General features: G+C 51.6%; 1 protein-coding gene across 15 annotated transcripts in view; it reads right to left on the bottom strand.

The window, feature by feature from the left end:
* Positions 1-1,610: 1,610 nt before the first annotated feature.
* Positions 1,611-18,506, bottom strand: part of heatr5a (HEAT repeat containing 5a) — a 33,238-nt gene continuing 16,342 nt past the window's right edge. For 4 of the 15 annotated variants that reach the window (XM_061775834.1, XM_061775835.1, XM_061775833.1 and 1 more), the window contains 27 exons: positions 17,491-17,645; positions 17,314-17,419; positions 16,485-16,675; positions 16,244-16,403; positions 15,505-15,694; positions 15,270-15,439; positions 13,538-13,564; positions 12,476-12,620; positions 11,781-11,975; positions 10,611-10,850; positions 10,249-10,427; positions 10,100-10,168; positions 9,807-9,986; positions 9,557-9,746; positions 9,386-9,490; positions 9,141-9,275; positions 8,942-9,069; positions 7,541-7,688; positions 7,310-7,483; positions 7,117-7,218; positions 6,915-6,998; positions 6,576-6,782; positions 6,356-6,504; positions 5,943-6,050; positions 5,767-5,869; positions 4,391-4,559; positions 1,611-3,519 (listed from right to left, as the gene is read on the bottom strand). In XM_061775834.1, coding sequence (XP_061631818.1) covers positions 3,357-3,519; positions 4,391-4,559; positions 5,767-5,869; positions 5,943-6,050; positions 6,356-6,504; positions 6,576-6,782; positions 6,915-6,998; positions 7,117-7,218; positions 7,310-7,483; positions 7,541-7,688; positions 8,942-9,069; positions 9,141-9,275; positions 9,386-9,490; positions 9,557-9,746; positions 9,807-9,986; positions 10,100-10,168; positions 10,249-10,427; positions 10,611-10,850; positions 11,781-11,975; positions 12,476-12,620; positions 13,538-13,564; positions 15,270-15,439; positions 15,505-15,694; positions 16,244-16,403; positions 16,485-16,675; positions 17,314-17,419; positions 17,491-17,645 — 3,972 coding nt within the window. In that variant the 3' untranslated portion in view covers positions 1,611-3,356. Of the gene's footprint in view, positions 3,520-4,390; positions 4,658-5,766; positions 5,870-5,942; positions 6,051-6,355; positions 6,505-6,575; positions 6,783-6,914; positions 6,999-7,116; positions 7,219-7,309; positions 7,484-7,540; positions 7,689-8,941; positions 9,070-9,140; positions 9,276-9,385; positions 9,491-9,556; positions 9,747-9,806; positions 9,987-10,099; positions 10,169-10,248; positions 10,428-10,610; positions 10,851-11,780; positions 11,976-12,475; positions 12,621-13,537; positions 13,565-15,269; positions 15,440-15,504; positions 15,695-16,243; positions 16,404-16,484; positions 16,676-17,313; positions 17,420-17,490; positions 17,646-18,506 lie in introns of all 15 variants that reach the window. The other 11 variants (XM_061775838.1, XM_061775844.1, XM_061775837.1 and 8 more) reach the window with 10 other exon arrangements.

Genomic DNA, 18,506 nt, shown 5'->3' with positions numbered 1-18,506 from the left:
GCCTTGGCGGAGTCCAACCCTCACCGGAAACGAGTCCGACTGACTGCCGGCTAGGCGGACCAAACTCTGACTCCGGTCGTATCAGGGGGTTCGGTACCCCATACTCCCTAAGCACCCCCTGCAGGACCCCCCCGAGTGACACGGTCGATCGCGTTCTCCAAGTCCACAAAACACATGTAGACTGGTTGGGCGAACTCCCAGGCACCCTCGAGGACCCTGCCGAGGGTGTAGAGCTGGTCCGCTGTTCCACGGCCAGGACGAAAACCACAATGCCCCTCCTGAAGCTGAGATTCGACTTCTTGACGGACCCTCCTCTCCAGGACCCCTGAATAGACCTTACCAGGGAGGCTGAGGAGTGTGATCCCCCTGTAGTTGGAACACACCCTCCGGTCCCCCTTCTTCGAAAGGGGGACCACCACCCCAGTCTGCCAATCCAGAGGCACTGTCCCCGATGTTGCAGAGGCGTGTCAACCGGGACAGCCCCACAACATCCAGAGCCTTGAGGAACTCCGGGCGAATCTCATCCACCCCCGGGGCCTTGCCACCGAGGAGCTTTTGAACCACCTCGGTGACCCCAACCCCAGTGATAGGAGAGCCCGCCTCAGAGAACCCAGACTCTGCTCCCTCATCGGAAGGCGTGTCGGGGGAATTGAGGAGGTCTTCGAAGTATTCTCCCCACCGACTCACAATGTCCCGAGTGGAGGTCAGCAGCGCCCCATCCCCACTATACACAGCGTTGATGGTGCACTGCTTCCCCCTCCTGAGACGCCGGATGGTGGACCAGAATTTCCTCGAAGCCGTCCGGAAGTCTTTCTCCATGGCCTCACCGAACTCCTCCCATGCCCGAGTTTTTGCTTCAGCGACCATCAAAGCTGCATTCCGCTTGGACGGCCGGCACCCATCGGCTAGCTCAGGGGTCCCACAGGCCAAAAAGGCCCGAGAGGACTCCTTCTTCAGCTTGACGGCATCCCTCACCGTCGGTGTCCACCAACGGGTTCGGGGATTGCCGCCACGACAGGCACCGACCACCTTACGGCCACAGTTCCGGTCGGCCGCCTCGGCAATGGAGGTGCGGGACACGGTCCACTCGGACTCGATGTCCCCCGCCTCCCCGGCCTCGTGAGCAAAGTTCTGTAGGAGGTGGGAGTTGAAACTCCTTCCGACAGGGGATTCCGCCAATGTTCCCAGCAGACCCTCACAATACGTTTGGGCCTGCCACGTCGGACCGGCATCTTCCCCCACCATCGGAGCCAAATTGTTTGACAGCTCCGCCCCTCTCTTCACCAGAGTGTCCGAGACACGCGGCCGCAAGTCCGATGACACGACCGCAAAGTCGATCGTCGAACTGCGACCGAGGGCGTCCTGGTGCCGAGTGCACGTGTGGACACCCTTCTGCTCGAACACGGCGTACGTCATTATGGAAAATCCGTGATGAGCACGGAAGTCCAATAACAGAACACCGCTCGGGTTCTGACCGGGGGGGGGGGGGGGGGGGGGCAGGTCTCGCTGTCATTGCCCACCTGAGCATTGAAGCGTGACAAAATCCTTGGAGTGTCCCACAATAACCGCTTCTGGAAAGAAAACAAACAAAACACCATCACTGCCATGTCTTAAGTTTGAGCCATTTTATTCAGGTTTACAATGCAAAGTTTGTGTGTCTGAATGCTGAAATGGAATTCTATCACCAGAATTTAACTTCCCGTGAAACAGCACAAGTCATAAATAAATAAAACAACAACAAAAGTAGGAAGCAGAATGTAGCTCAGTTCCTTCTGAACAGAAATACTCAAGTGTGTGCTGCATTCAAACTATTCTGACATGTACAATTCCCCCCCCCAAAAAATGGGTGGTACTACCCACCTCTGGTATTCAATAGAATTGATCATCATAATAATAATAAAAAGTCTTTACTTTTGTGCCCTGGTACATATTTCAGACTCAGTCCTTTTTTTATTTTTTTTTATTTTTTTTACAGTAGTCCATGTGAAGACAGAGCCATCCATCCATCCATCCATTTTCTTCGGGTCACGGGGGCAGTAGCTTTAGCGGGGACGCCCAGACTTCCCTCTCCCCGGCCACTTCATCCGGCTCTTCCGGGAGGATCCCGAGGGACGTAGTCTCTCCACCGTGTCCCGGGTCGTCCCCAGGGGTCTCCTCCCGGCGGGACGTGCCCGGAACACCTCAGCGGGGAGGCGTCCGAATCAGATGCCCCGGCCGCCTCATCTGGCTCCTCTCACAATTCCCCCCACACTACTCAAGCAAGGAATTATTGTTATTATTATTATTATTATTTTCCCTCAAACACTACTGGCAACGCTGCTCGTAAGTTACTGTAAAAACCCCTCTGAAATGTCGACATGAATTTTGAGTGGGTTATTTCTTTCGCTGAAGAAGCCACGTTACAATCAATCAACTTTTTGATCAAAGTATTTATTAGACGAGCTTCAAAAGAATAAATGAGGAAAATAGCATTATGGGACGCAGAACTTGAACGGGACGCCTATTTGGGGACAAGGAAGCCGGCTCACGACAAACGTTCTGGGAAAAAAGATGATTTGAATGTACTGCACTCAAAGATCACCATTTGGAAATCCAACTTGATGTTTGACTTATCTTTGATGATCTGAATAAACTGCAAAAAAGTCTGAATTTGGGGAGGCTTTTTCCCAGCACTGCAAATGCAGCTCGTGCACGCGACGTCGAGGAAGTTGAAGAAATGAAAACAAAAGGGAACCAAAAAAACGCGACAGGATGAATTCCGCACGTGTTCAGTAGGAATTTGTCCAAAATGGCTGCTTCAACTTGGCGTTTCATTTCGGGCATTTTCCATGCGTCCCGCGATGATAGACGTACGGCAAATTTCACACCACCGCCACGAAACCAGTCCTGGGGGCTCTTCTCCCACCCCTCGAAGTTCCCAGGGGACTCAATAATCAAATTCACCCATAATGGCTGCTTCAAAGCAAAATGGCTGACTTCCTGTTGCAACTTTCATGACAGACATGTCCACATCATTTCGTGTCAATTGTTGAAACTGCTGCCGGGGCAATTTTTTGTCTCACCTTCCAGGGGGCGCTACTGAGTGAGTTTTGGGACGCAGTGTTGCGGAGCCCCGAAATCAAGAAACGTACACCGGCATCCACGTGGCTAGTTTTCGAGCATGTTGAAGCCCCCGACAAAAACATGGGAGCAATTCCAAGAAAACACAATCAAAGGCTCCTGACAGGAAGTCGGCGTCGTCTTCCTGTCAAAGACGAGTTGCGTAACTTCCTGTTGGACAGGGCAAGTAGTGTATTGTACAAGGGAGCGTGAACACATCGCGGGAGGCGGCCCACCAATCGGCCTCCTCGCCGACCTCACAGGAAGTTGGTTTTGAGCGTGATGGTGGGCGACGACTTGACCGCGCCGCCGGGCGAGTCAGCGGCTGCGTTAGTTTTAGCGTGGCTAGCGCTCTCCTGGCTTGCCTTGAGGGCGGCTTCCAGGCGGGACTTGAGGTCAGGGGACGTCGACATCAGAGACCTGATGCAAGAAAACAGCAAATTGGAGCTTTTTAGCTTACGCTAACAAAATGCCGAAAATCTAATACAGACGAGCTCGCAAACAAAAGCGCAGTCAGTGTTTACGCGTGAGCGATTTGGGCGAGTGACAAACTCAAAGTGACCCAATGCCGCGTGTTTCAAAACCTGATGAATTTCACGACGCGCCCACCCGTTGAAAAAACGAATATATTCGTCGGTGGCAGCAGACGCTTTGATTCAAGTTGAGCAACACGAACATCCACCGCCGTCAATGAGTTCTGTTTCATCAAATCCGCGTACACCTTTTTTTTAATTTTTTTTTTTATTTCTGTCGAAAAAAGATCTTAAAGCTTGTTTGTCGTCAGGAAAAAAAAATACCTACATTGAATCTCAGAAGGCAAAAGAAAAACAAAAAGCAAAACTTGATTCGAATGATGTCATTCACGTTTTGTAAAAGCAGCGTGGAATCAAATTGAGCCAATGAGACAGAATATTTTGAAACAGCTTATTGTCGGTTGGTTCGTATTAAACTCAAATACAAAAAGACTCGAAGGAGCTGCTGTAGGCCACAAGTCGCGCGCGCACGCTCAGACGGATTGAGTCCACCTCGTGACATCATGCCGGAGCCACGCCCCTTAAAGGCACACATCCGACACGCGGATAATGCAGTACGTGCAGTGATTACACGTAAAAACTGTTTATTTCTTAACGTTCCCATTTTCTACAACACAGCGCTGTTTTTCTCTTATAAAAAGATTGCCTTTTTGTTCTCATTCTGCATTTACATGTACGCAAATAAAAGGTAAAAACATTTTTTTTTTAAATATCACGTCACTGTAAATCAGTGTTCCCCCCCCCAATTTGTTGCCCACCTGAAGACGGCCGAGTGTTGCGGTCCCAGCCGCACGAGGTCCTCGAGCGCCGCCCGGTGGAGCGAGCGGGACGGCGCGGGGGCCGAGCTCAGCGCATTCTCGTCCAGCAGGAAGGCGATGAGCGCGGGAAACAAGATGGCCACCAGCCCGGGACCTGCGCGGGGACCAACTGCGACACGTTAGTGCTGCGACGTTTCCTCGCTTTTGAGTTCGTTTCCCCTTCGCTTCTCGAAAAAGAAGTCCATTGCCGAGAGAAGCCGCAAGACGCTGCCAAAACACTACTTTTACAGGAAGTCCTCGAGTTACGACGTTTCGACTTTACGACGCCCGTGCCTCGTCCGCCATTTTGTCCCAGCGCCGTAGTGATTCAGCTTAGCTAGCGCATAGCGCTCGTCTGTGTTTGTGTGTGCCTTTTTTCACACTCTCAGCAGTAATGGGAAGTCCAGCATCTTATTTTTGTATTTGAGTTTCTTTATACGAAGCGTTAACCTTTCCCGCTACGGTCACGTGACCGCGGTCGGGAGACGCCTTCTCCAGGGCCGAGGTCGTCCTCCTCGGGGTTAACTCCCTTCTCAACAACGAAGGCACGAAGCGCCGATTTGCTGCTCGAACGGCTTCATGAGCGCCTCTGCGCATTGGACGTCGACGGGTCCTGCGCTAATCGCGACCCTTCCCCGCTCGCCACTGTCCACACTCGCACCGGCGCGCACTCCTTCCTCCTTCGCAGTCCCGTCTCACTCACACATCGACGCACACGCCCACGCACGCCGAGCTCGCTGTCACAGAAGCATTTCGAGGTAAATTTCGACTTGCGCGGAAATTCGTGTTACGTCGCCAGCGTGGGAACGGAACTCGTTCGTAAATGGAGGACTTCCTGTATATGCTCCCTTCTGGATTTAGCTTTATTTCTCCTGATAGCAAATAATCTTTGGAACTGTGTTTATTCCACGAGTTAAGGATTGTTCTATTGTGGACCGAGATAGTGATCCTCAAGGGACTGCGTTCCGAATCATTCCCGTAAGCATTTTTATATAGTGGACAAAAACTGCTTAACCACTATCAGTGAACAAACAAATGTATATATATATATATATATATATATATATACATACACACACACACTTCTGTTCCTAGTTCACTGAAACGATGAATAGAATACTCCCTTTTTATATAGTTGAGGCCGCAGTCCAATGAAACTAGTTTTGGAACATTACACGGGCACCGTTTACCGATTCATGGTTTTGTTGAGTTTTTTTTTTTTTTTTTTTTTTTTTTGTAAACGAAGGACTCATCCTGGCAAACGAATGGATAGAAACCAATAACCGCCTCGCCACCGAGACAATTTCTCCAGAAGACGACGCGCTCGCAACTCTTACGCTGGTGTCGGTCCGCCGCCAGGACCAGAACCTCCAAGGCGGCCACGCCCTCCAGAACCGCCCGCAGCTCCTCGGGACTTTGAGGCCGGCGCCGCGCCACCTTCTGGCGAGCGAACGCAAACGTGAACGTCGACAAAAGGTCGCCACGCGGGCCGCGGGCGAGTCGGGTCGCGCACCTGAAGGAATTTGAGCAGCGGCGGTCCCAGCGTGCGGATGTACGGCACGGAAACTTCCGGCGTCGCCCCGAAGAGCGACGCCAGCAGCTGGAAACATCGACACGACACCTGGAAAACATCCACAAGAAAAGAAACAATCACTCAATCAGTCCAGTCGCTTTGGGTCCATGCAGAAATGGACGCTATTGCAAGAGTAAGGTTTTAAGGACGAGCAAAAAAGTCTGCTTTTATAATCATACGAGAGGGGACATTTATAAGAGAGTAAGGTTTTAAAATAAGGCTCCTTTTGTAATCAGATTTGGTGACAGCTTATAGAACTATACTTTTCCAAATAAAAGAGTTATGGTGCCAGGCCCATTTCTAGGAGTACGCTTTCAACGTGTCAAGTGTATGCGAAGGTCGCTTGCGCTCACGTCGGGGTCTTCGGCGTCCATGGCGTCGCTGAAGCGCCGCAGCGCGAGGGCGTGCAGAGAAGGCGCCGCCGCGCACACGTCCGGACCGGCGCTCAGCAGGAAGACCGTCAGGGCCGTCAGGAGGACCGTCGGGGCCGCGACGCTCGGCCCTGAACGCAACACGCGCACGCAATAAATGGCGACATTCCGGAAAGAAGAAAATAAGCCGACGTGCGCGTACCGGCGTTCCACATGTCGAGCAGCGCACGGAGAGCCGAGCGCAGTACGGCGTCGCGCGCGCCGCCACTTTTCTCCCGCCGAGCCGTCGCCGGCGCCGACACAGTCTTAAGCGCCCGCAGAAGCGCCCGCACCACCCGAGGGGGTCCGCTCCCGCCGTCGCCGGAGCCCGACGCCTCCGGGAGAGGACACGTGGGGAGCTCGCACTTCGCTGGAAATACACACACACCTCATACTCCAAATGCGTGCGTGTTTCTCACCGGCGTTTGTATTGGTGGCTTGAGTCACTCGTGTATTTGTGCGTGTACTGCAACTAGTGCGGTTTTGTATGCATGTGTGTTACCATTGTTTGCGCCGGGCTGTAGCACAATTTCTCTGAGCACTCCCAGCAGCAAGTAGAGGATTGCGGGTAGGACGGACACACTTCCTGCGTGACAACCAGCAAATCAAAGGCAGTCACGCACTCCGAGCGTTCTATTGGCCGCTCGGGATAACGACATCATCGGCATGACGACGACGAGGATTGTCAGCGCGTCGTTTGTAACCTTCGGGCGAGCAGACCGACGGCAGCTGGGAGAGGACACGCAAGGCCGACGACACCAGATGACAATCGCAGTCGCTCAGACGCCACACCGAACCGCCGGGACCTGCGTGCACGCGCACACGTGAACAATGTGCAGGCAGGCACGCGCACGCACACACACACACACACACGCGCTCGCACAAAGAGTTCCTGACCGGCACTGGGGGTCCCGGCCAGTTTGGGGCTGAGCGCGGGCAGTTTTCTGAGCAGCACGCTGAGGCAGATCTCCAGCGCTCCGAAGACCAGCGAGCGTCCCGGCACCAGGCCGCCCGTATCGCGGCCCTCCCCGAACTCCGGCAAGGTCTCCTTCTCCGACGCGCCGTCGTCCGCTGGGGGCGACAAGGTTCGGGTCCCCGTGCTTCAACCCGAGCGAACGCGGGGCTCACCTTCGGCGCTGTGTCGCTTCTCCCTGACGTGCTCCTGCGTGGCCCTCACGATCTGTCCCAGCAGGTCCGCCACGGCCGCCTGGACGGACGCCGACTCTCTGGTGACCAGCAGCCTGTGGAGCACGCTGAGCAGCTCCACGCTCAACAGCTAGCAAGACAAACACGCGCACACGCGCCACGTTAGAGCAATCGGACGGCTAATCGCCCCGGCAAGCAGCTGCTGAAGAACCATTCGTGCCCAGCAACATTTGACTTCAACAATGCGAAAGATGCAAGGACTCGGAACTCACTTGCTCACCGGTCTATTTCATGACTCACTGACATTCATTGATCAAGGTGATGATTTAGGCCGCGCAATTGGCCTTTGAATGGACTTCATTTGAACATGATTACAATTGTCTTTAGGAGAAGAGAGGTACATGCTGTCCTTTGAAAACATTTTAATCACATGTTCAAATGAAGTACATTCAAAGGATTATTATTATTTTTTTTTTTTAGCGTTCGCTTGTTGTTAACGCCGGTTTTCTTGCGCACCTCCACTTCATTGAGCAACTTCCCATTCAGACAAATGGTTTTTCTTCATGACCTTGCAGATTTTCCTTTTTTTCTGATCATGCGGAGATCGGATCTCAGGCGCGGGGTTCATTTAAATATGATTTGCATATTTGAATGTGGGAGGGGTCAGCTCCTCCGACACGTGCGCCAAGGAAATGTGCTTGGATTCATGCGTACGCGCAGATTTCCTACATCCGGATGTTTTTGCGCGTACGACGTTTTCTGGATTTGAACGTACGCCGTGTTTCAGGAGGAAGTCTTTGTACAAGAGGCGACTGACAATCGGTCTGAAAAGGGTTACGAAACCATTTCGAAAGCTTTAGGACTCCAGCGAACCACAGTGAGAGCTATTATCCTCAAATGGGTAAAACATGGAACAGTGGTGAACCTTCACAATGGCCGGCCTTCAAAAATGACCCTAAGAGCGCAGCAACGACTCATCCGAGGGGTCACAAAGGAACCCAGGACAACGTGTAAATAACTTTCATTCATGACTCGAGTCCGCACCTCTGCTAAAAGGCACACAAGGCAGACAACGGTGGAAAGCAGCAGAGGCAGTTTTGAGGCAAAAACAAAGCTTCAAAATCATAAATGATGGCGTTGATTATTCAATTGTCAATGATTTTGACTCATCTGAGAAGTTTCCTCACCTGCGTTGTCTGTGTCCAGCCACAGGTAGCTAATTACATTCGTTTGATTTGGACCCGCGCGTGGGTGGATGAGTGGCAGAGGGGGATTGATAGCAACTATGTAAAGCACCCGAGTTGCAGAAAAAGGGCTTTATCAATAAAGTTTGATCGACTGATTGAATCTCGGCAGCCCGACTGCGAGCGGCGAGGGACCGACCCGGTCACTCGCGATCTTGGCTCGGGTCCACGGGACGTCCAGCAGCGCCTGCAGAGCTTGCAGACAGGAAGCGATGTTCTCCATCTGCTCCTCCGAGCGAGGGGAACACAGGAAGTGCACGCTGAGGCCTGACGCAACACACAAGCGGGGTGAGCGAGCAGGCGAAGGCCACCGCGCGCGCGCACGTCGCACATCTTACCCAGGATGAGGTGCAGCCGCTCCGCGTTGACGTCTTCCGGACTCTCGGCGTCGTCCGCTGAACCGCTGTGCCCCATGGAGTTGGGCGTGACCGGGCGGGACAGGTTGCCAGGGGTGTCCTCGTACGTCACGAAACCTGGAGACACACGAAGATACGCGCGCACACGCATTCACGCCGGGCGCCGAGAAGAGGAGGAGGAAGAGGTGCGGGGGAGGAAGGGGAGATTCTGACGAGTACGACGTGACCTGTGCTGTGCAGCCAGAGCGCCGTGGCGTGCAGGATGGGCGCCCAGGAGGAAGCGTAGTGACTCCTGGCCTGATTGGCTGTCTCGGCCGTGAAGAAGGAACCTCCTGTGACGAGGAGGACGTTTCAAACGTGACCGCTAGGGTCCTCCAGAGCGCACCCGAGCCTCAAACCTGCCGCCGGCGCTCGCGGGCCGTCGCAGTCTTCCCGGGGCAGCGTCAGCACGCTGTAGTCCTGCAGCGCCGCCAGCCACAGGCGGCTCAACTGGGGCAGATCCGATTGGACCAGAGCCAGAAGGCCCGCCCCTCCCGACCCGGAGGGTCCGGCCTCCCGTCGGCTCCTCTGGACGGCCACGATGTAAACCTGAGACGAGCGCAGTCAGACTCCCTTCGCCAAAACTCAAGTCCGCTCAGTTTCGTTCACCTGGGCCCAGGCCTTCAGGACCGCCAGGGTCTCCATGGTAACCGTGGCCTCATTGTACAGCCGACCGCGCGGCTCGCTTCCCGTCTGGACCTTGGCCAACGAAGACGCCAGCAGCTGGTGCACGCGCTTGACGTCGCGCAGATCGCTCAGCACGCCGCTCGACAGCCACGTGCTGCAGACCTGCGCGCGGGCGGCGAAGAGGAGAAGGGAGGAGCGAGGGCAAATGAGGAAGAGGAAGGGTGAGGCGGCGTGCGGACGAGGAGGAAGATAGTAGAAGACGGAATGTTGGCCACCTGACAGGCTTTGGCTGTGACGTTAGGAGGAGCGTCTGCACCGAACGCCGGTCTGAGAGCGGCTCCGACCTACGCACAAACACGGTTCAGTTGGCTTCCATCCGCGCGCCCGCCGTTCTTATGAATGTGGCGCGTCGTGCGGCAGTCACGTTGGCCTGGTACTGCTCCAGGATGACGTGGCCCGGGAACTCGGGTTCGGCCACGTTCTCGAACGGCACGATGACGGCCAGCAGCGCCCGCAGCCCCGCCAGGCGCAGACGCTCGGCGTGGTCCGTGGCCGCCATGAAGGCCACGCGCACCACGTCGCCCAGGTGGAGCACCAGGAAGTCTGAGGGGAGCGACACGCACAAACGGCTCAGCGGCGCGCCCACGCAAGAAATCACGACAGCATTGAGGAGAGTTTACGTTTGAAACCACAAGTTTGAATTGGAGTTTCTCAGTTTACATTTTTGTTGGAATCTGAAATGAATCTCCAAAAATTCTCCCCGATAACCTTCCATAGCGGTCTTACCGGCGGACGCGTGCCGGCGTCTGTCCTGCGCCAACGCCAGGTCAAAGTGCGCGGGGTCGTCTTTCTGGCACCGCGCGACGATGCCGCACACGCACTCCACGGCGAAGCAGCGCGTGGAGCAGCGCAGCGCCGGGAACGGGCCCGCCGACTCCGCCTGAGCTCGGAAGGCCGACGAGTCGTCGTCACCCCTGGGGTCCCCGTCCTCGTCCGCTTGACCCGCCTCCGCGCCGGCGCTTCGATCTATGGGGGGGAGGGCAACCAATCAGGAGAACCCAACGGGTCCACTGCGGTCATTCACAACACTTTCTCATTCCGCTGTGTGACTTCGTGTTCCAGATGTGCGATTGGTGGGACAATTAGGAAATGTTCTCGTTTTACTCTGTGACACTTGTCGTTTTCGTACGATTCTTGGCGTCAGACGTCTGTTCTCGTTTTACTCTGTGACCTACTGTTTCAGATGTCGGATCAGATGGACAATGATGACATTTGCTCGTTTTACTTTGTGCCGTATTGTTTTGGGTGTCAAACATTTGATTGGACAATCCCGACATTTTCTTGTTTTACTCTTGGACTTTTACCGCTCTAGATGTCGGACGTTAGATGGCCAAATTGTGACATTTTCTCGTTTATATTGATTCGCGTGTTGGATGTCGAAGAACGGTTGTGACATTTTCTCATTTCAATCTGTGAGTTATTGTTCTGGGTGTCAGAGGTTGGCGAGACCATGATGACATTTTCAGGTTTTACTCCGTGATTTCCTCCTCCATGTGTCAAAACTTTGGCTGGACATCTATAAAATGTTCTCATTTTATTCTTTGACTTTTACGGTTTCCCGTGTTGGACGTTCGAAGAACAGTTGTGACATTTTCTGCTTTTTCTGCTCCAGGAGCCTCATTTGTCAAAGAGTGCTTAGAACGACTGAAATTTAGAAAGTGTGCACGCGCGAGAAAATCGGTATATCGTCAGACGTGCGGACGTGTCGCACGTTCTGGATGGCAAAGAGAGAGTTCAGGCTCATTGTTGCTGGTCAGACTCCGCCCACTTTGGTCACTTCACCAGCTTCATGAAACTTTTACGGTTTACGGCTGAGAATTTCTTTCCCCACGCTTCATTTTCTTTCTTTAGCGTGAGGCGACTTGGCGCTACATACAATCAAATTGAACGGCTCACCGTGAGCCCCAGCGCCGGACGCCGCCAGGACGTCCTTGCAGAGCTTCAGCCAGCGTCCCAGCATGCCACCGGTGACGCTGGACGCCATCATGTGGACCAAAGTCTCCTGGATGTCCCGCCGGAGTCCCGGCTCCGACTCCTGGTCCAGCAGGGAGAAGAGCGCCCCCTCCAGGCCCACCTCCTTGATGGCGACGTCTGTCGCCCGTGACGTCACAGCGCAGCAATATTGATGATGTCGTTAAGTCGCGCTCCCAACATTAAGGCCGATAATCACCGCAGCATTCGGATTGCTAAAACAATGCTGCAACCTCTCTCTCTCTCTCATCACTATCGCTCCTCTTATCTGTGTCTGATCATTCTTTCTCTTATCTACCTACCTTATCTCATCTCTCTCTCATCTTCGCTCTCTTCTCTTTCTATCCCTCTATTGTATCTATCGTAAGGCTATCATCTCTAGCTTAGCTTTTTCCTTAAATCTTTCTCTCTTACCTCATCTCTCATTTTCCTCTCACGCAACTATCTTTCTCTCGTATCTCTCGCTCATGTTAGCTCTTTCTTACCTCCATCCTATTGCTCTCTCTCTCTTTTTCTTCTCACACACACACCTCGCTCTCTCTCCGTCGCATCTAGCTCATCTCTATCAAAGAAATGACATGAAGTGTGCGCGCGCGGGCCCGTGTGTATATCTTACTGACCCAGTCGAGTGTTGTCCCGCCTCTGCGGTTCCTTCGCCTGCGTCACGGCGAGCTCGCACACCTGCGGCGCCTCCCGCTGGACCAGCTGCCTCAGGCACGCCACCGCCGCCCGACGCAGGCACAGGTGCGAGCTGCACAGGTTGGCCTGCGCGTCAAACACAGCGAGTTCATCGCGTGGACTTTGCGAGGTGATCAGAGGAACATGCGCTCCTCCACACGCTCGCTTATTAATTGTCTTAATCAACGCATTCATGAGGGCTAATTAGTGACAGCAGTGTGAGCATTTGCATGCGTTTGGTTGATTTAGAAACACTAGCAGCCGTGAGTTGGTTATAACATTTTGTTAATGGAAAAAAACTAACTTAAAGGAGACATATTATGCTACAGTCTTTGGTCCAAATACCCCAACAAGGAATACCTTAGTTTTTAGGGCTCCCAGAACTCAATCTGTTTTGATGACCGGAAGTGGAGCGAGCGACTTCTGATTTTTTTTAAGCCAATATTAATGCGATGAAAGCCTCGTCGACTCGTCTCTGACAATGTCATTATTATTATTTTTTAAATTTCATTTCTAAAAAACAATCATGTTTAAATCACAAAAGGAGGGAATGCTTTGCAACAACCAATTCGGTCGCTTGAAAATCTTCCTCATGTGTCGTCGGCAGGATCCGTTTGAATTGACCCCGCTGTTTCACCAAATTGAGAAGGTGCCACTCAGACACATTTTGTGAAATAATCCCATAACAAAATATGTACTCGGTTCTTTAATTTTACACTTAATGGGTGGGCGATTTGCTCCATTCCCTTTTTTTCCCCATTTTCATCACCGCTTGTCCTGGTTCCTATCCCAGCTGACTTCGGGCGAAAGGCGGACTACGCCCTGAACCGGTCGCCGGTCAGTCGCAGGGCACATCTAGACATGGACAACCTTGGGCTATTTGTGTGGAAGATATTCAAAAGTCACTTTGACATAATATGTCCCTCTAAGTGTTGATTTGTTGTAACGCAACCCAAACGTTGTGAATGTTTCCTCTCGTGAAGCAGCTCAGAGAGAGAACCTACCAACATGGAATATTCCAGTAAGATCTCCTGGAAGAGATGATACAGGTTTTAACACACACACACACACACACACAGCGTCTGACTTGAATCAGAACAGCAAATTGACCATCCCTTGGATAAGTGTATGCTAGCAGCCACATTACCATGGTAACGAGACCATTCTACTTATACCATTATATAAGCAGAAATCCGTGTTTCGTTTCTAAATACATTACATTTGTTTGAAGTGCTGAAAACATATGCAAAGACGAAACTATTGTGCTGGATTGTCGGGATATAGCAAAAGCGTCTTTTTCACCGTTTGAACTTTCCGAATTTTGTGGGCGGTGCTAAAACACAGCCCCGGCGTATACTTTCTAGCGCAAGTTCCATCCCCCACCATATAAGGACGGTTTCGTATGCTCAGTTGTGAGTTAGCTGTGCCTATTAGCTTCCATAACAAGCCTTATTTACCACTCCTGCATGCAGTTCGCACACTAACGATGGCTACGCCTCGAAAATGCGTCTTCGCCGGATGCCTCAATTTACAGAACAGCTCGGTCCCGTTATTTAAGCTCCAAAAAAACTGATGAAAGAAACAACACTTTTGCTTCGGTAGCAAGCTCCAGAATTTCTTTTTTAATTTCATCAGTTTGATTGAGCAACATGAAATTTGGTGGACATGTCCATGACGAGCAGACCCACAAAAATGTCCCAAGAACCGATGATCAAAAAGTCGGCCATTTTGGTTTGAAGCAGCAATTTTGGTTGGGTGGTACGCTCCAAAATTTGGGGGGGAAATTCATACCCTGAAGCCAGTTTTAGGAAGCAATAAGAAATTTGGTAGTACTAGACAAACCTATCAGGAGTCGACCCACAAACAAAAATACAATCTCAAGAATCGTTGACCAAAGAGACAGGAATTTAGCAATCAAGGAAGTAGCAATTTAAGTCATAATAATTTACGTAATGCCTTCTAAGATTTTTTTGTAATGAAAATTCCTCCCCTGAAATCAGTTTCAATTGAGCAAAATGAAATTTGTCAGATGTATATCATGAATAGACCCATAAAAAAGGTATCTAAACGTATCCCTAAGAAGACCATATCTTGGTTCGAAGCCACAATCTTGGGGCGGGTGTTGCTTTTTGGAAAATTCACCCCTCAAAGCCAGTTTGACTGAGCAACATGAAATTTGGTAGAGCTGTCTATCAAGAGACCCCCAAAAGTCTAACAATCCGATGACCAAAAGACACATGAAGTCGGTCATTTTGAATTCAAGAAGCAATTTTGGTTTGGGAGCGCCTTCTAGAATTTTGGGGGGAAATTCTTCCCGTGAAGTCAGTTTGACTAAGCGACATGAAATTTGGTAGTGTTGTCTATCGTGAGTAGACCCACAAAAAAGTCTCGAGAATCTACGCCCAAAAAGACACAGCAAGTTGGCCATTTATGTTTGAAGCGGTCATTTTGGTTTGTTAGCGCTCTAAAAAGGATTTTAGCGGAAAATTCATGCCCCTAAACCAGTTTGACCGAGCAAAGTGAAATTTGGTACACATGTCTATCGGGAGTGGACCCACAAAAAAGTCTGAAGAATGAAAGCCCAAATAGACACAGGAAGTGAGCCATTTTGGTTTGAAGCAGCACTTTTGGTTTGGCAACACCCTTTAGAGTTCTTTTGGAAACTCATCCCTCGAAGCCAGTTTGACTGCGGAACACGAAATGAGATTTGGGTGTTGTGTGCACGTGCGCGCTTACACAGAGTGCAGGTACGAGGCTGGCCAGGTGAACATGTTGCGGGCAGAACATGTGCAGCTGCTGCAGGCAGGAAATGGCGTGGGCCTGAACCAGACAGTGGGGCGTGGCCTGCATGGCGCCGCAGGCCACCAGACAATTGGAGCGCATTGCCGCCACGCTGGACCCCTCCCCTGACAAATAACAAAGGTAATGTCGTCTGTTTCCACCATGTGGCGCCGGCGAGCCGACGTCCTACCTTGCAGGTCCGGCCCCAGGCAGGCGATGAGGGCGTGCAGGCAACGTCCCAGGCTGCGATGCAACTCGGGGTGCGTGGGTGGCGCCAAGAGCAACAGGCGCAGCACCAGGGTAAAGGAGGGCTCCGCGTGGGCGCGGTACAGACCGCAGGACAGGTCCACCAACAGGGACAGACTGTGGAGAGACCATGTCTGAAACAAACCAAAATTAGTAAAGAGCTTGAATGTTGTTTTTTTAAGCATTCATCTTTGGGATGGGCGAGTGCTGCTACCACGTTTTATAGCGAGTACTCGTGAAGGCTGTCGACGCCAGCCACAAATACTTAAGGCAAAAAAATCTGAACCCTTACTTTGGATTCAGACAGTCCTCCCTCAAAGGTCTCCAGGTGGTTTGAAAATGAAGCTGATCACCTCTTAACCGGAGGGAGCACGCGATGAAAGTGTTATCATTGAGCGTGCAAATTCTTGCAGTCTTCAATTCAGTGTTTACCGTGACCATGAATTTTTAATAAACTCAAACTCAGACTGACAGACAATTGAAACTATGAATAGCGTTCTGGAGCGTAACTTGTTAATAAGACATCAAGAAGCACGTCGAGGATGATGAGCACGTCGCAGCTTTTAGGAACTGTGAGTTCTTAGATGGCTGAACAGGCCAATTGTGACCGGCGCGTCGGCCGATGTGGTATGTCGACGCATTCGCCGTTTAAGTAAGGTTCTGTCCGGCTTGCGTCTGCGTACCTGAACCTCGGGTGAGGTGGCGTCCTGACTCAGCGTGAAGATGACTCCCAGACACGTGGAGAGATGCTGAGGAGAGCTAATGCCTCCCACGTAGCGGTGCAGCGCCACAAGAGCCAGAGCGCAGCCGCTGCGAGACGCCGCGTCCCGGGCGCTCTTCAGCCTGGACGCACCACGTGGACACTGTGAGCTTGCTGACGCACTTAGCGTGACAGCGTTAGGAAATTCTTCAAGTCGCTCCCACCTGTCGAAGCAGAGGAGCGAGACGGCGACCGTGAAGCCGGCATCTCCGACGACCTGTACGAGCCGCGCCAGCCCCTCGGCCACCGCGCAACGCAGCACAGGGCTGCTGCTGTCCAGCGCCCCCAGCAGGAGAGACAGCACGGGGACACGAGCCTCCTCCGGGCCCAAAGAACCTCGGGTGGCGCACGGGTCCTGAGGACAACTGTTTGATTAGTATTTATTTCGGGTTAGGTTTAGTGTTGCACCAAGTACCGTTACAAGTACCGCACTGAGGAATTTTGACGTAAACAAAATTGCACAGTACCATTTCTTTTAGTACCGGTAGTTTAAAAAAATAAACTAAAATAAACATACATGAAAGGCCAGTACACAAAAAGCCAACAGTCAGGTCATTGGCTGCCTTTGAGTGTGGAGGGAGGGCTCGCGAGAATCAAATGGCTTCAAACTGCTGCTAACACGCTGTTAGCACGCGTTAGCTTTTTGCCCACCACCACGAAAACTCAGAGTCCGCAGCTCACGAGGCTATGTGAGTAAAGTCAGTGGATTCTCCCATGATGTTATAGGGAAATTTCATTGCAGTACCAGTATTGAGGTACTTTATGCGGGTATCGTATCGAGGTCAGAATTTTGGTATTGTGATACCAGTAGCTAGGTTTATTTATTCATTCCTTATTTATTTTAGTTTTATGTTGTATACAGTGTTCCCCACTGCATCACAGATTTTCTATTAATGTTAATGGGGAAAGATGATTTGAGATACAAGTGTGTTCACAGAACAAATACTCGTACCTTAAGGGACCACTGTATGGAATTCAAAGACAGCGTAGTACCTTGAGCAGACTACAGAGGGCAGCACAGACATGCATCTGGACCGTCTGCTGCCGTTGACTCCTCAGCTGCTTCAGCGCCTCGACAAACTGTTCCAGAATCTTCACCCTAGTCGACGGCACATGAAGCGTCACACTAAAACGCACCCGTGCTGCGATCTACGAGGACGTAAGACAAACCTCTGAGCGGCGATGATGTGTGGGAAGAGGAGTCCGAAGAGGCGACTCGCGGCAGCGGTCAGGGCGGCGGCGGGAAGAGTTGGCACGGGAGCCTCGTCGCCTCGGTCGCAGAGAGCGAACGGGTCGTCGTCCAGGGACCCTCCGGCGGCGTGCACCTACGAAACGTCATCGCATCATCGAAGCCGACAGCTAACTTAAGCATGTACTAGGGCTGCAGCTATCGAATATTTTTGGAATCGAGTATTCTGATTGTCGGTAAGAATTGATTTTTCATTAATAAACACAATAGCGTGCATGTGAGGTGTTTGGCAGAATGAACTTATATGTGAACCCACAGCAGAGAGGTTAAGGTCACTTTGCCGAATTGTGTAATTCTATGTAATTCTATTTACATGGCGAGCTTCCTTTAGCTGTATATCCACTTCATTGTTTTGAGTGTCCACACACTTCCAAGAATGCGAGCGGTTTCCTAGAAATGTTACTGAGCATGTACAAGAGCCTCCGTGGTCGCTAAAGAAAGCAGATCACTGACTGCAACCAGGTATGATTTGCGTCTACATCCTCACATTCTACTGTAGTATCTGTGACTTTAAGTGCATATGTTTTGATAAGGCGGGGCCAGGCCTGGTGAGTGACACGGGCGTCACCGAATGAGAGCGTAGAGTTGGGCGGCTGTTAACTGGCTAACTGTTCAAGTGTTTATTACAACACCTAACTGGCGGCGGGAGGCTGTATTAAATTAGCTAACCGACAAGTTTCTTCGTGTTGGCAATCGTAGATGTGCTGCTGTGGTTCCTATTCACTAACCCTTTAACGCCTAAGCCTCAAAATGTCTGCCTGGACTTTTTGGCTTATTTTGACTACGAAAGGGTCATAAAATGTCCTAATAATGGATAAGTGCGTTTGCCCGTTTTCCCAGAAAACTTGGACTTTTCAATATCCAGCAGGTTAGGGTTAGGTTATACCTGACGTGTCGCCGATGGAATACAAGTGTTTACTGCCACAGACGAAGGTAT

The sequence above is a fragment of the Phyllopteryx taeniolatus genome, chromosome 6 (genome assembly GCF_024500385.1).
Source record: "Phyllopteryx taeniolatus isolate TA_2022b chromosome 6, UOR_Ptae_1.2, whole genome shotgun sequence".
Taxonomy (NCBI): Eukaryota; Metazoa; Chordata; class Actinopteri; order Syngnathiformes; family Syngnathidae; genus Phyllopteryx; species Phyllopteryx taeniolatus.
Note: the sequence above shows the minus strand (reverse complement) of the source record. Positions and strands in the feature narration are given on the sequence as shown.